The sequence below is a fragment of the Lingula anatina genome, chromosome 1, assembly GCF_051362555.1.
Source record: "Lingula anatina isolate TDL-2025a chromosome 1, LinAna3.0, whole genome shotgun sequence".
Lineage (NCBI taxonomy): Eukaryota > Metazoa > Brachiopoda > Lingulata > Lingulida > Lingulidae > Lingula > Lingula anatina.
Genome location: NC_141767.1, coordinates 46197706 through 46214301, shown reverse-complemented (window position 1 = coordinate 46214301; position 16596 = coordinate 46197706). Strand labels below are relative to the sequence as shown.

General features: G+C 36.0%; 2 protein-coding genes across 3 annotated transcripts in view; both read right to left on the bottom strand.

Moving 5' to 3' along the window:
* Positions 1 to 1694: 1694 nt before the first annotated feature.
* On the bottom strand, positions 1695 to 7516 carry LOC106153253 (uncharacterized). 2 transcript variants are annotated; one of them, XM_013527109.2, is made up of 3 exons: positions 6066 to 7516; positions 4214 to 4285; positions 1695 to 3468 (listed from the first exon to the last, which is right to left on the bottom strand). In XM_013527109.2, the coding sequence occupies exons 1-3, from the start codon at positions 6569 to 6571 to the stop codon at positions 2163 to 2165; spliced, it is 1884 nt and encodes a 627-aa protein (XP_013382563.2). In that variant the 5' UTR covers positions 6572 to 7516; the 3' UTR covers positions 1695 to 2162. The 2 variants fall into 2 exon arrangements, with proteins under 2 accessions (XP_013382563.2, XP_013382564.2); XM_013527110.2 differs by lacking the exon at positions 4214 to 4285 and having other exon boundaries at positions 6066 to 7507.
* A 4131-nt stretch (positions 7517 to 11647) lies between these two features.
* Positions 11648 to 16596, bottom strand: part of LOC106153256 (pre-piRNA 3'-exonuclease trimmer) — a 9996-nt gene continuing 5047 nt past the window's right edge. Inside the window, exons 11-22 of the mRNA XM_013527114.3 lie at positions 16356 to 16416; positions 16080 to 16149; positions 15046 to 15131; positions 14721 to 14785; positions 14422 to 14489; positions 14144 to 14197; positions 13792 to 13834; positions 13466 to 13565; positions 13113 to 13196; positions 12812 to 12900; positions 12475 to 12573; positions 11648 to 12057 (exon numbers count right to left, since the gene is read on the bottom strand). Coding sequence (XP_013382568.2) covers positions 11991 to 12057; positions 12475 to 12573; positions 12812 to 12900; positions 13113 to 13196; positions 13466 to 13565; positions 13792 to 13834; positions 14144 to 14197; positions 14422 to 14489; positions 14721 to 14785; positions 15046 to 15131; positions 16080 to 16149; positions 16356 to 16416 — 886 coding nt within the window. The 3' untranslated portion in view covers positions 11648 to 11990. The remainder of the gene's footprint in view (positions 12058 to 12474; positions 12574 to 12811; positions 12901 to 13112; positions 13197 to 13465; positions 13566 to 13791; positions 13835 to 14143; positions 14198 to 14421; positions 14490 to 14720; positions 14786 to 15045; positions 15132 to 16079; positions 16150 to 16355; positions 16417 to 16596) is intronic.

Genomic DNA, 16596 nt, shown 5'->3' with positions numbered 1-16596 from the left:
TAAATGTTACTGGAAAAATTACCAAAATTTATTATTAGTCTAAACATTTTATTTTAGTCTGTTTTAGCTAGGATTTGGAGATATCTTGATGTTAAATATAAAAACGGTTTTTAAAGTTTGAAAGTTTAAATGTCTTTATACTTAAATCTTTTACAAAAATGTTTCAGTTAGTGAGATCTCTATTAAAAGAGCTATTTAAAAAGGAAAAGAAATTTTTAAAAATGTCATTTCAAAAAGTACAGTTGCATTTTTGCATGTAGGTCCCATTAGGTGGGTCCTAGTTTGCGCGTGTCCGGAATCTTCGTCATTTCTCTTTACCAGCAGGGTGATCAAAAGGGGCCGTAGCAATATTCTGAAGTCCGTATTATGCATGAACAAAGTGTATAGTGTACTGGCAATGAAGTAAAGTTCATCAGAGGCACGCGTGCATACGATTTTTCGGACCAACCAACCTTTGGAGCAATGAAACTTTGGATTATCAAAGAATATTAGGACATCATGACCCTTTATTATCATCCAGATACCGAAAATGAGTTTTTTTCCTGCATCTAATCATTCAATAATGCGTTTTTTCTTTGTGCTGATTTAAAACAATGAAAAAAACCCTTAAATACAAAATATCAGCGTTTATATTTTTTCGTTGCAATGTATAAGCATAGGCAACTCAAAGCTTTAATCGTCAATTTAACACCTTTCTATTTTGAGGTGAGATAGTAATCGGTATGGGGCGTAACTTCATCCCTGAACAAGATTTTATCACGAAAATTGGCAGAGTTGACTAAGAGTGTATTAGCTACAATCCTGCGCCGTCATCTTGGTTTAGATGTTTTTGTTATAGAGTATTAGCCCCTAATTACAGATTTTCATTAAACAAAGGCATTATTTTGCTTTGTCAACGATAAAATCTTAACTAAAAATTTAAGAAAAATTGCTTGCACGGTTTTGGAGTACTTAATGGTGTCATTAAATCGGCGTTGAAACGGTGATCATGGGTGATCAAGTAAAAGAGAAATTTTAAAAACCGATATTTCAGTTTTTACCCAAAAATCGCAATTATGACGTCACTTGTTAGATGACATATGTGTAAATGTTAATTTATTTAGTCACTGCACACTGAAGATTTATTTATTACCCAAAAGAATGTAGGTAAATAAGGAGTTTTGGGCGAACGGTGACAATATCCTTATTAACCTGACCCAGTTTCTACGTCAAGTTCATGAGATGAGAGCCTAAAGTTTCTTGTAATGCTGTGATATTGGATTTGATAGGTAAGTTTGTGTAGTACTGTGATCTACGAGATGTCTGTATAAAAAGCATTTTCTTGAATTTTCTATAACAGATAGAATAGCCTGCATGTTGCATATCCAGTAAATTCTGCTTAACTTGACTGATTATAAAGTTTTCATCATAATTGTTAGGAAATAACCAAAGTTCATTAATTAAGACTGGTTTCTATTAAAAATGTCGTGTACTGCTGTATTGCTGCAGCTGTGCAAAGACTGATATAAGAGTATCTTTTTACAATTCCTTGAACGATGTGACCTTTTTACGCATAACTGCCACATACATGTAGAATACCTCGAGTAACAACGTGCTGTTATATTTGTAGTGTAGCTGCTCTGCTATTGTATCCATATACTCAAGGAAGGGTTGTGCCTATCTGAAAAGGCTACCATAACGATTCACAAATCTAATCTGATCAATAAAAGCATTTTTATTCAATATTTTCGTTGAATATTACCCATTGTAGCACCATGTTTATTTAGGTTACTTGAGGTCATATCGCTCAAGATGTACAGAAGCCGAATGACCCTAGGTTGAATCAACGCTAAGTAAACCATTAACCTGATCCATTGCACTAACAAATAAATCGGTCGCGTGATTGCAAGGACCGTGAGTCTGATTAAACAAATTACTTTGACAGTAGAGGTACTTTTAATAATTTTTAAGTCGTCCTTGTTTTTTTAAAGACAATCGTTAAAACCTGATTTAAATTGAAGGCATCAAACAGTTTTAGATACTATGTTCATTTGATGAAAATTCCACCCCTGGATATACAGTGCATAAACTGCCGAGCGAAAAAGAACGTGTTGGCTGGCGATCGGTCAGATGGATTCATACGATTTACACATTGTTTAATACAATGTACACTTCACTGCACTCTATCCGTCCTGTGCTTTGTATTTTTTCAATCGTGCATAGAAAGCCTCGTGCTGTTCTCGAGTTCTGTAAGGAAACCCAGTAATATCAAGCTTTTTGGGGTCCTTCCGTTCTTTAGAAGGGACTTTATACTTATACACTCCTTCTGTGGTACTGAATGAAATTTTTTGATTATCGAAAGATTTCTTGTTGATATCGGAGTTCTGCTTTAGAGACTGACCGGTTGGATCAGATTTTGAAAGGGGGGATTTCATTTTGTCCCTCCTTTTGAACGCCTTTCTCAGTTCCCCGAGCTCCCATTTGAAGCTATCAGATCGAGTTAGTCTGCTGCTGCCCTGTCCGTCTTCACTGTCGCTACTGGGTAGGCGCGGCCTCACCAAATCTTCCGCCTGCTTCAGCCTTGCCAAACATTGTTCATATTGCTCGGGGTTAGTCAGAGCTTGAAGGAGTAAATTAGGCATCGGTGTAGGCGGACGATTTCGCGGTTTACCGCCTTCAGACGATACGATGCCACCATTGTCAGTGCCATTTTGGTGATCGCCACTTTTTAAAAGGATAGATCTGACGTTCAGTTTCGGCAACTGTCTTTGAGCTGGCTGCCCCAAAGTTCGTACTGTGATCGGTTTCGGGTCGATGCCAGGGCCCGTTGCCGCTAACTGTGGATATAGTTCTCTCGCTTTTGCTGCATATTTTTTTATCACACTTAAAATGTCAACTGAATGGACAGATTTTAATCCAAACGTTTTTCGTTTTTGTGATCTGGCATGTTCGCGAAATTCTTCCAGTGGGTTGGAAGGTGTTGGCAAATGTTTATTCTCCCTGAAATTGTCTGTGACGTAGCTGGCGATTACGGGGTTTCCTGCACCGAGTTTGGCCTCCTCGGAATCGGCAGATGGTCGTAAAGCTATCGTTTCAGGAGCAAGCCGTACTCCAGGTTCCCCTCGTCGAGGTGTTAATTTTGGAAGCACCGATCTCCGACTTATGTCCACGTTCCCCTTGGCAAAAGAATCCCCATTACCTTTGCTATGACCGTCGCTCTCTGAGGAGTTACTCTCAGGGCTGAACTTAGTTTTCCGAGGTAATTTTTCGGTAGTGTTTTGAGGTTTACGCGGCGATGTCGGTGGATCGTCCTGACATGGTTTCTGCTTCATGAGACTCTCAGTTCCAGTTTGTGAAGACGGTGCGGCAGGTATCGATTGTGAGGCTGGAGCTGACTTTGGCAACGGCACGGTTTCATCTGGGCTTTGGTTTGCAGCACCGTTTGGAACGCCTTCAGCCTCTTTGGGTATTTCCGTCGCCTCGTTGGGACTAAAACGAAAAAAAAAATGAATAATTCTCTGTCAGGTCGATTCCATAGTGCACATATCACAGAAATTCAAAACAAATCTTTCACTTCACCCCAAACGTAGCTGATGTTTCATAAATTCTATAAATGGTGTTGACAAAGCTTTTCATAAACATGTATTATACATTAAAGAAAGTTATAATGAAGAGGTAAGGAATACACACGAAATGGGTTATTATTATTATTATTATTATTTTTGTAGTTTATTTCGCAGACGGGACTTGCCTCATAACGTGCAAAAAGCGATGTGCATTCAAACAGGTAATAAAACGTCACTGAAAATCAAAATTGAATCCAATGAAGGAAACATGGCCCAATTAGAAGGTGAGTGAGCACAGCTCATCAGAAACACATTTTGCGGCTGTTAATCCAATGGCAAAAGCCAACCGAACCCCTGCGTCAAACTTTACCACCAATACTGGAAAATAAAATCCAATTCAAGCACTCTGGCCAATAAAATGGTGATGGAAGATGGGGACAGCACCCCGCGTTTCAGAAATATTCAGCGATCATCGTACTCTACATACGCTTGCCGTCCCCGTGTAAGTTTAACGGAGGAGGGAAACATGCTGTATATAGAGCAGAGTCTCTGCTAGAGGTCTGAAACACGGGGTGGGGAGTTACAGCAACGAAGCTTTTGAATGGCTGTTATCCCAGTGGCAAAACCTGGCAACAAACTGATCCACGGCACCGCTGCGTCTTCCTTACCCTTGTCCACTCTGCAACATAGACCTCGCTTGTCTTATAAACGCAAAGCTGTGAAGATTATGTAGAATATAACTGGAATTAAACAGTATGGAATTTATATAGACATTGAAAATGTCTTTTATTTATTTATTTATTTATTTATTTATTTACATTTTGGTTACATATAGCTGTGTCATAATTTTTAATGCTCACGTTAGTAGAACTGTAAAAAGTGTTTTTGCATGTTTGTTCATACCAGCTTTCAAATTATATAGAAGAAAAGAAATAAATTATGTATCAAGTAAAAAAAAGCCTTGCTTGAACAATAACTGGTCCCGTGCGTTAACTGCGTAACTGATCATCAAATCAATTACGCCAATAAAAAATGGCCTTCAATTAATTTTTTATCAAATTCAAACAAGAAAAAATCCTAACATTACTTCTTAGGGTATAACTCCAGAGCTATGCTGTCGGATAAATAATTGCCACGCTCTTCATAACCTAAACTGAACTAATGGAAAAAAATAACCAAATCATCTTATTAAGCATGACACTGCAAGCATGCTTCCAGAGAAGTTATTATAGCGTCAACATTGTTATCGAAAAGTCAACAGTAATAATCCGTCACTGTGTATCGTCTCATCCATATTGTATGGGGGCATCGCAACTTTCTACTGCTTTTATAAGGAAAATCGATACGCAGTGGAAGTAGTATTGTTGCATGGTAAACATAATGAAAAGTATACCTGTAGACCCAGGGCTTAAGAAGCACACTTGAAGTAGTTTGCCGCTTCTGTATTCATGTACGTTAGATGTAAGATTATTAGATGTTTATTAGATCTTAGGTTAGATACACCACGATCTGTATTCTTCGTTAGGATCCGTGGAATCAATAGTATTTCTTTTTCATAACATGGTCTATAACATTTAAGGTTAAATGTATCTACTTCATTTTTGACAAAAAAAAAAAAAAAAAAAAAAAATTCAGAGAATGTGGTGTGATTGAAATGATTACCTTAATGCGTCATTTATGTCCCTGCATATAATTCTAACATTACGAATTTACGGACGTAATCCAAATTTCTCTTGACAGTCCCCTTGCAATGAAATCTGTAGTAATTAATTATATAAGCGCTGGAGAGAGAAAGGTAGGGAAAGAAACAGCCGTTCTTCCAATCCAGTCAAGTCGATAATTTGTGTTTATCATAGCTGTTTCACGCACTCATGATATTAAAGAGACTAAAATTAAAATGGTGACTAAATATTTGAGAAATACTCTAGACACCTGTTAAATGCTTTCTTCTACTTTGACAGAAAGAGCTAAAATTTCGTATCCGAATCGATAAAAGTCGGGAAACTGAATAAGAATAGGCAGTTTTTTTCCAACTAGGTCTATACACATTCGAAAAAAGGGCGAACAATATGTTAATGGAAAGACCATATGTTAAACTCGCATAAAAATCTTGGCTTTATCTTCAATGACCCCGACTTCGGATACAAGTGTTTTCAGAACAAACACTTCAATCTGTGACTTAAGACATGTCTCTAAAGTTGAGAATAAAACTAACATACGCCATATAGACTATAATGTATTAGTCTTGCACACCAAATCGAAATGATTTTTATGTTGTATTTTGTTATATATATATACACCTGTGACCCATGAAATCGTCTGTCTTACTGCACATGTATATGATTCGTACTATATCACTTCTCTGTAGCATCATCACGTGGTGTTGCAATCTCCCTAATATATAGTATTTTAGGTTGTAGTATCACGAATTCCATTTTGTTCAGAAGTTCATAGCAAAACCTGTTCAGTTTCATTCTACTAATGATGTAGTGATCGTTGAAATACGAATTATGAACTTACCATATCTTCTGAAAATATGGGTCACTACTTCCCAGTCCATTTTCCAATTGTTTGTTCTTTTCTGGTGTTGTTGCCTTGGCGCTGTACCCATGCCTCGTTCTGTACTCTTCCATGTACTGTCTGTAGTTAGTATAATGCTGAAACTGGTACGGATCCGGCTCGACTGTGGACTTTTTAATTCTAGATACACCCCATGCTTTTGTTGGTAACATGTAGTGTTTATCTTTATGCCGTTTATGTTTTCCATGTTTTTGCCTGTTGTCCGTATCTCGGACTGCTGTGGCCGACTCGTCGTAGTCCCAGGGAGTCACATCTGCCAGGCGGGAGCAAAAACATTCTTCGTCTGAGATTTCCAAATCAGCGAGACGAAGAACTGAAATTGGGCTGCTGCTGGCACAGGCACGGTTGAAATTCCAGTCGGATTTTACTCCCACGGTAGGAGTTTCAGACTCAGAATCCGAATATTCACTGGATTCTCCTGCCATTGAATCTGTCTCACCAGCCATTCCACTCCACGACCTTTCACGTCAGATCTTAGTATTTTCTCCCATTTTTGTCGTCTGTCGACGCACCAGCTGCGTCTACGTTGCTCCCCAGTGATGTTTTATATAGTTTGAGTAATTCCACCAGCAACTTATGTTCAGTGAGTCACATACTTTCAAAATAAAATAAATACCAGCAAAATAGGGCTTAGTTCAAGGCCCCCTGAAACTACACGCTTACATACAAGTTACCAGCTGTTTTAAATAAAAACCAGCATCTTATCACGAGTTTGACAAGTACAGCATCTCTCGTCGTCCAAGGGTCGGTATTGGCAGTGAAGTAATTCTCGTCCTGGTACCTAGTTACCCTATTCAGCAAACACGTCTTTAATCATCATCCACCGCGTCTCCAATATCAGTTTACATCTTCTAAATATTCATATATCGTTGGTAACTGTGGCATTGTCACGTTGACACATTGGTTGTAGGCCTATTCGCTGTGAGCCCATGTCCACTTGGGGGAACTTCAGAGCGCGTCCCACCATCTCAAGTTACACACAAAACACGAAGAGGTCGTAACTAATCGCCAATAAATAAGGCGACCTGTGTATTTGTCACTATTTCCAGCCTAGTTTCTCCCCCCTCTTGAATCCTTTCTGCTGTTACGCTAGTGTACTGTGAAAGATGTGTGGTAGGCCTAAACTTTCCACTACAAAAATTGCTGAAATTCACAAACTTCCAATCCGTGTCGGTAAACAATCGGATTTTCTTTCCTACTTAAATATTCATAATAGAACGCCCGATACTTCGGATACGTAACCTGCTTTAAATTTAGCGTGAACGGTCTTCATGAAAGAGGCTAATTGATTCCTTTTACAAACAATTATTTTCATACCCCGTACACTGTAAGACCTTTAGTTCTTAACAACAAATACTTGGTATTATTGTTAACTCGTGCAATACAAAACTCAACAATGCGATAAAGTTACTGTTAAAGTAAGGATTAAGGCCCTAGCACATACATTTCAATTCCCAAGGTATTTCTGTCAACAAAATCGTTGTAATTCTTGTGTCAAATATACCATTATTGAGCTATGCAACTTTAATGAATATTTGCAAGTGGTAATTTTAATTAACAGAAGTCAAAGAGCTTCGATTTTTACCGATTGTAACTATTGCGTTAGATGCGCCTCTAGCTACGGCGAACTTTGATGCTGTGCCACTTTCCATTCTGAGGTTAAAGGGTGGGGGCATCGATTTCACAATGAATGCAAACGCTTTAAGGTACACTGTACGCCTGTGAAAAGCTCTCCAAGTTATGCTTTTTTTTCTATGAGCATACCCAGCAAAGCTATAAAATTTCCCGAAAATAAAAGTACCTGGCGTGGATAGTTCTAAATGATTGGTCATATCGATCATCGGAATAAGAAAACGGAAAAACAGAAATAAAAAACGGAATAAAATATTTAATCCACGTGCAGTGACGGATCGATCAATGAGTAGGAGAAAACTACTTCAATTTTTTCCTGAGGTGAGTTTAAGCAGAGCAAGTAACAAATATATCAAATCTACAAATCTTTCAAACAATTTCTCCAAACTTATTATGCTTATTATAAAAATACACTCTCATGTACTGAAGTGACAACATAAACTGCTATATTGTTGACGTCATGTTTGATTATTGCGTAAATCTCGTGGATTTAACCCGGGAAATGTACAGTAACTGCAAATGCCTACGCGCTCCAGAAATAACAAACATACGCATGCTTTTTCGACATAAAAAGAATAGTTTTGAGTCAGAATTTGTATAAATGTTTTAATTATCAATTAATTTCGCAATTTTTACGCAGTTGATGTGCTGACTGTGGTAGGCTGTAACTTTTAGCACTGCTATATTGTTGACGTTATGTTTGATTATTGCGCAAATCTCGTGCTGCGCCTGACGTCACATTATCATATACCTAGACAACCGTTGCATCGAAACCATTGGTTGTCAACCAAAATCAGTAGTGAACGCGTGCAATATAGCTCGTGTTATTACAGTTGATTTGCTTATATTTAAGCTGAAAATATGTAAAAGCAATGCCGTCACGTGTAAGTAGGCCTACAGATATATTTTACTATGTACAGTTCAATAGATTATGTAACAAAAGCACGTTTGAAAGAGTATTTTCAAATTACCTGTTCGCTATTTATATAGGCTACAGACTAGACAACGTGTTCTAAAATAAGAAAGCCAATCATGTGAGTCCTTATTATTCCTGCTGTGGTGATTTGATTAGGGCCTGTTTTAAACTTTTAACTCTTATAGATTATATAATTTGTGTATTAAAACTACCAATGGCGGGGACTATAAATATTATAAATGCCATTTTCCCTGTATAAGTATGTTAGATCTAAATATTTTACTTGCAGAACCAAAGGAATGAAACGTCTTTGTTGAATCGTTTTCGCAATTTCATTTCTGTAGCAGCCAGACTGTTTATCTTTGGTGAGTCAAAACTATTTGAATAGGGTTCTAAATGTTTTATCTTGTGGTAAAATTATGAATTTCAAAACAAACGGCTTAAGAAAAGATTCTAATAATATATTAATAAAAAGTAAGCAAAAAAAGACAAGCGATGGCTTTTGTCTTATTGCATCATATGATTTGACAATTCAAATATATTTTTCTTAAATGTCATTAGCACCCAGGAATCCAACCCGTGATTCTACTAACAGATCAAAACGCAGGAGGAGGAGAGAGCGTGAACAGGTAAAGCGAATTTATCCTGAAATTGTCCGAAAGAATATTTGTTTTTTCCATAGCATCTTCTGTTGTACCTCAAGTTATTTCTCTCATATTTTCTTTCTTTCTGTTTTCCCCTTTTTTCTTTTTTTGTCTATTTTAGTTTTTATTTTCTTAAATTTTCTTTTCTTTTATTTATTTTCATTCCACCAACTAGACATTTGATTCAATAAATTCCCACACTGAAAGTGGTGTTGATGTAGAATACGAAGGTAAGTTGAGGTCAACTTTTAGTGAAACAAGTGTTAAGATACTGACCATCAAACTAGGGTATCAATGGTAAACTTGATTTTATAATACAAAAGTCATTTGAGGGTGTTACCATTGAAAAATGTAAAATTCAGCAATTAGTTTAGGATGGGGATAAAAAATTATTTAAACAATCAAGATACAACATAGACGGAAGATTATTTCAGTAGGTGGTTGCAATTTATAGTAGGGAATGCGAGGGATAAGAAAAGAGCTATCGTGGGAAGACGCATTCGGACACAGTGCACAATATATTAAACCATACGGCAAAGTAGACATTGGCATTACTAGAAAAGATTTTAAAAAGATAAAGAATTAAATAAAAGAGGGGCAGTTGACTTTTTGACACTGGTTGATCCAAGGTATCGCAAAAACGTGCGGAGCCCCTCCTCCCCCCACCCCGGAATCCAACTAAATCCACCCCCGCCCCCCACCTACGAATGAGAGCTGAAAATGATACATTTTTTCTGTTCCAGGTTTGGCCCGCCGTGTGAATGACATTCCTGTGGGGGATTTGAGAAACTCCCCAAAATTCAATGTAGATGATGTCCCAAGGTTCCTGCCCGTAGGATGCCTGAACTTTCTGAAACGAAAGGGTATACTGCTAGGGGAAGGAACATTTGGCAAAGTGTATTTTGCCAAAGAAAAACAATCAGATTTGCCTGTCGCCGTAAAGGTCTTCAAAGATCAAACTGACTTTGATTTAGCAGTGAGAGAGGCAAGGATAACTGCTGCCCTTGCAGAGAGTGGCATAGGTCCGAAATTTATTGGGTTAGTGGACTTGAGCTCCGTCAAATTTCTCAAAAAGGGCATCAAGAAGAAAAAATATCACGCCTTAGGTATGGTGACTCAGTTTATTGGTGATCCAGTGAATCGCAAGACCATAACCCTGAGTGATGCACTAACAACGCTCCCCAAACAGGTCCAGGACATTTCTCTCGTGATTGACTGGCTACGCCTCTTCGTTAAACTTGCCATGAAACTCGCAAAGTTACACAATCTTGGATTCGTATTTAATGATCTTCACGATGACAATGTGATTTTGAGTGAACCGATCGATGATAATACAGACGTTTTTATCATCGATTACGGCAAGGTTACGGTCAGTGGATCTAGTTTCGGCTTCTCATATTACGTTGATCCATCGGAGAGAAAAAAACACGTGCTCCGTTATCCTCAGCATCCCCCGGAATATTTCGAGGGGAAGCCCTCCACAGCCTCGTCAGACGTGTACAGCTTTGGGGCTTTACTGAAAGCTGCCGATATGCCGAAGTGGCTGAACATCACCGACTTGGTGGATGACTGTCTCGCAGTGCAGCGGAGTGAGCGTCCTACCATGGACGAGGTTGAAAAGAAACTGCGTCAGTGTCTGAAAACACTGCCAATGCTTTTTAAACGGCGCTAGAGACTTGGTCATTTTAAGCTGCAATAGTTTTTAAAACATTTGCAACATTTTCATAAGAAAAAAGACTTGGTCGTTTTCACCAATAATTCTTGAACCATACAGGAGTATAAAATTTATCATTGCATGGTGTCGTCAGCAATTGTTCATGTACGACACGGTCATTACTATTTTTTCCCAGTAGCTTATGATAAAAAGTGGCTTAAAAACGGATTTTCAGTTGTGTAGCTTCCCATGCTGCTCAATGTTTTTCTGTACGTCTTTATGACTGATATATTATTTGATTATGTACTTCCTTGCAATATTTCCCAATGGCGCAATGATTTTTTCATCTTTGAACAATTCGAAATGAACAATTCGAAAGTGGTTCACAAAAAAAGTCATAAGACTTCAATTCAAATTAAACTACTACAAGTACACTTCAAATCCTGTGCAATATTTTACCAGTTTTTCTTATATCTAACCTGTATATTTATCATAAATAGATTTTACCTCATCTAAATCTTTAGATTAATGATTCTCTTAACAATTATAGTCTCGTCTCAATTTTTATTGAGTGGCATACAACACATTGTACTATATGTTCATTGTTTTCAATACTTACCTCATAATTTTTGCATTGAAAAATATCCATTATAAATAAAGTATTCAATACTAAACAAACAGTTGTTTGACGTTTATTTTCTTTTTCAATACAATAATTAACAGCACATATGAGTTAGGCATGCATTAATATCTACTCACTGTAAGAAAAGATTGAAGAGGTAATCCTGGCAGCTATCTATTCAATGACCCTCTTGTTGAACTGAACCTGGGTATCAATTCACTGTATAATAAAAAGAAAGGAGGAGAATATAAAACTCCTGACATCTTTTAATTTATACAATAGCCAATCACCAAATAAATCCAGTAGGTCCTTATATTAAAATGTTGCTCTGACCAGTCAAACTGCATTTCTGTGAACTGATCTGCATGTTTAAAAGTAACCTCACTAACTGATACAATTAATCTTTCTTTTGACTGGAGAATAAAGCCCATAGACAAATTCCACCTGACAGTGCTAGGCCAGTCCTGCAAAAGAAATTGATATTCATCAAAATTATTTAACCTGTAAATAAACACCCATGTTTTTTGAAGAATTCACTTGTTTTTTTTCCAATGAAGTCCCTAATGGAAACTGTTGCCATGTTATCAGCGATATTTACTAATATTTACTGTCAGCCACCTTAAGACCAGTATTGCAAAATTGACCTTAGGTAATAGTCTATCCCTGTTCAACAGTCATCAAGCCATCAATCTCAAGCCCATGTCAATCAAAGCAACTTTCTCCAACAGGGCCGTAGCCTCCGGGGGGGGGGGGGGCAGGGGGGGCAGCTGCCCCCCCTGGGATTTAGAATTTTCCATACTGGTAGGGGGACGCCCCCTCGTTTCCGCTTACTGCCCCCCCTGGCATTTTGCTCAAGCTACGGCCCTGTCCAATATACTTACCACATAACTCCTCTGACCACAGGAGAATGCCTCCATATGTTGTATTTGGCTACCTTAATCTGTTCATGGTTGTGGAATGATTTCAGAATATCTTTGGCTCTGTAATCAAATTATCATAATCATCACGTTTTGAGATTTGTGTATTAAACTGCACATAATACCACATTTTTCAGGTTATTCAAAATTTAATGCCATTATAAATAATGCTATTTAATTACTCATTATTACTACTGTAGCAAAAATTATATTTCTTTCTTAGTAGTTTATTTTCACCCACAAAGAAACTATTAATGTCAAGTTCTGCCTTTATCTAAAATGCTCCAAATATCTATCTCACACTCTGTAATTTGCTACTGCTACCAAGGCCTTCCTTTCTCCTAACATCTTGATGTCCACAGATCCATGGGAAGAGAACAATCTTGCCAACTTAAAATACAAAATCCATGTCATGGGAGTAAGTCAAATATCGTTCTGGACCCACTTATTTTCATATAATATTAGCTTACTTGTCAAAAATGTACTGTAACACAATAATCTTGTTGTATGTGACTGTGCAAGGTACTACCAACCCTTGAAAAAATTGGTGAACAGGAAAAACTTAAGCAAACCTCTTTAGATAGCTTAATGTTCAGCCTTACCTTAACAGTTTTCAGTTTATATGTCCTGCTTTGCACATGCAACCATTGTGGCCTTCTAGATGGAGGATCAGCACCATCTAAACACTGTGAATCATTGTTATTACTACTAGCAGTTGTTATAAAATGAACATCATATGTACATGAGTGTCCATAACACACTCAGTTTATTTTCTTGTTTGAATATTGAAAAGCTCAGAAGTGTGATATGGATATCACACTTATCAAGTCAAAAAGGAACGATATATTTCTTTATTCAAACAACTAATTTGTAAGTCGGAAGACAGAATAAAAAAAAAAAAAAACAGAGACAGAGAGAGGGGGGGCAGAAAGAGAGACAAGAATTTAGGACTTACTATATGATCTATGGCTGCTCTAATCATGTTGATATTATTGTGGAAAGGTTTGGTCTTGGTCATGTAATGACTGAATTCTAGAGGGGCAGCCTGCATGGACCTAAAATCCAAAACATTAATAATTCAATCAACACAAACTTCTCAGAAAAAAAAATCAACTCCAAGTCTTAATTACATTTATTTACTAAATTTTTCCAATCATATCATACTCTAAAAAAATTTTTTAATTAAACAAAAAAAAACATCATTACTAAAAAAGCTAAGATATAAAATATAAACAGAAATAAGGCCCCTGTAATAAAAGATAAAATGAGTAGAAAACTTACGAAAGTCCATATAGTGAATGCATGTGGCACATCCGTAGAAAAACTGGAAGTAAATACTATATATTAAAATGTAATCTTCTTTCTAAGATATCACAACCTCCTAATTGGAGTTCAAGACTTTGCATATTCATCATCTATCCTATATCTAGATCCCTATATCTAATAGCACTAATTTTGTAAAATTTTTTGAAATGTAATCTCATAGCATTAATTTGGGGATTAATGGCAAAAGCAATTGCATTCTACACTTAATAAGGTGAAAAAAACATAAAAAGACTTAGCCACAGTATTTCTACCTTTAAAGCATATTTCTTAACAAAATTACCAACAATGTATGAAAAAATATGCATACCATATCCTGCAGCAAAGGAGTCAAATCCTGCTTCATGGTAGGCAGTCCCGTCGACTAAAATTGGGAAAAAGCTGCAATGAGTATTCATGTCTGCTGCATCTCAAAACCACAAATATACAACAGTAATAAACACCACTATGCACACAAAATATTGGTTGTTGTGAATTGGACATAAAGATCACCATAAATAGCTTTTCACTTGTACTCTCTGGGGGGCTGGAAAAAGTTTACTCTTTGCAGACTTGTGAAAATGATGATAAAAATGCATGACCCCTTACCATATTTCCTGTATCCTGGTGCATGGTGAATGGCAGGTTGACACAGAACTATTCCTTTTCCCAAATCACTGTTAAGTTATAAATTAAAATTTTAATGAAGAATGAATTCATAAAAATTAGTCTAGGGTTAATAATATGATCAACAAAGCATCCAAACTGAACTACACTTCTTTTCAATGAACACTGATAATTACAAATATCCTACATACAATGTAAGTTATTTAGTGAAGGTAAATTTTGTCCATAACTTTTGTTTAGTTCTACTTCCTAAAAAAAGTATTTGTCACACCAAACTTTACCTATCCATTTCTTCATACAACGTTCCTAAACTTGTGCTTTTTAATAAACCACTATCCTCAACAGACTGAAAACAAATAATTTTATGAGAAAATATAGTAATATTCACATACAATAGCACTCACTGAGCACACAAACAAATGAAAGAGCACAATTTTCAACATCACAGAGATGCTCTACATCGAAAATCAAATTCAAGACACTGATAAATATTCTTAGCTGAAGACTGAAGATGGTGGGGACTAGAGCGAAGTGACATCACATACACTAAGTATATATATATATATATATATATATATATATATATATATATACTGTAATATTCACCTTTCGTATTTCTGAAGAAAAATGCTTTGTGTCTATGATACAAGGGAAAAGTTGATGAATATTCTTCTTGAAAGTAAGATAATCATCTGCAATGAAAAAATGTATCTATAAAATGGTTGTGAGATTTCTTTAAAAAAAACATTATACAGCATAGATATATTCAAAGTACCACAATCTATTTTGTCTGAATTCTATAGAAAGGTACCTCCACTTTCTTTCTCACTTAAAAATCTTAAAGGAATAACAACTCTTAGTAAGAGATCTATATTTCACAATAAATACATTGTAAACAACACATAGAAATATTATATATTCTATTTTACCACAAAAACGGCAGTTATAGTAATTAATCTGAAATCTGTGCTTGCCAATCGACCATGTGACCTCCACAGATGGCAATACTCTGCAATAATCTCTTAAGACATTATCAAAAAAGAAAAAAAACCTTTTAGAAAAAAAAACAGGGACTAATTATGAATGTAGAAATGGATTCATTAACCATTGGTAAGTATGGGAAAATTGCCATTTACCCCAGGAAAATTCATTTTTTGGCCAAAATGAACAATTGTTATCCCTTTAATTAAAAAGAGAACATTTGCCATGAAACTGAAGGCTTGACTTAAAAGTTGTGTGCATGTGTGTGAGCGCGCATAGGTGCAAGCATATGATCAAACTATAAGGAAATGAACCATGACATCAGTCTTCCTTCCCACTGCCACTGAATTTGAAGTAGGTTATTTGGAGGTAAGTCTTTTGTTATTACTGCATCTGCCATGATAGTGGTCACACGACCTCAGATAGTCATTAAATCTTTCAAACAGCTACTTCCTTAAACCTCCCAATACTTCTGTAGCTGCTCACCATTCTCTCAAAGCTATTATAGTCAATACAAATGTTTTGTGAATTACAAAGCTAAGAATTTTTAACAACTTGTTATAAAGCCAACTTGAAGTTATATATATATATATATATATATATATATATATATATATATATATATATATATATATATTTTTTTTTTTTTGAATTCTTACCAGGCAAAGGTAGGTAAAACTTATCATGGATGAGCATTAAGTCTAAAAGCATGTTGTGTCCTATGAGTGGCTGAAAGAAGAAATTTAAGATTTGTTTTGACTTCTTTTACAAAACAAATCTCCTACAATAAAATACATTAAAATAAGAATAAACAACAAATGAATGCATCTGACCAAGAATGTAGCATGCAAATTATAGCAAAAATGTATGTGTTTTTACACATTGAACAATGTATCAATAAAAATAGTTAAATAATTCTAAAGCAAACTGCTTACCTTTTTAGAGTTTGATATAAGATCAATCACTCGAGAGAAACCCTTTAATAAATTAACCATTCTGTAAAAAATAAATTAGGTTTTAAAAAAAAATTATGCAAATGACATTCATAGTGTATCACAAGTAACTATTCGCCTTCCAGAGATTGATTCCTCGAAAAAAAATACAAACAAACAAACATACAAATATCCACACTTGAATAACAGTTGAGAAGCCAAAAATATACTTTACAAATGAACT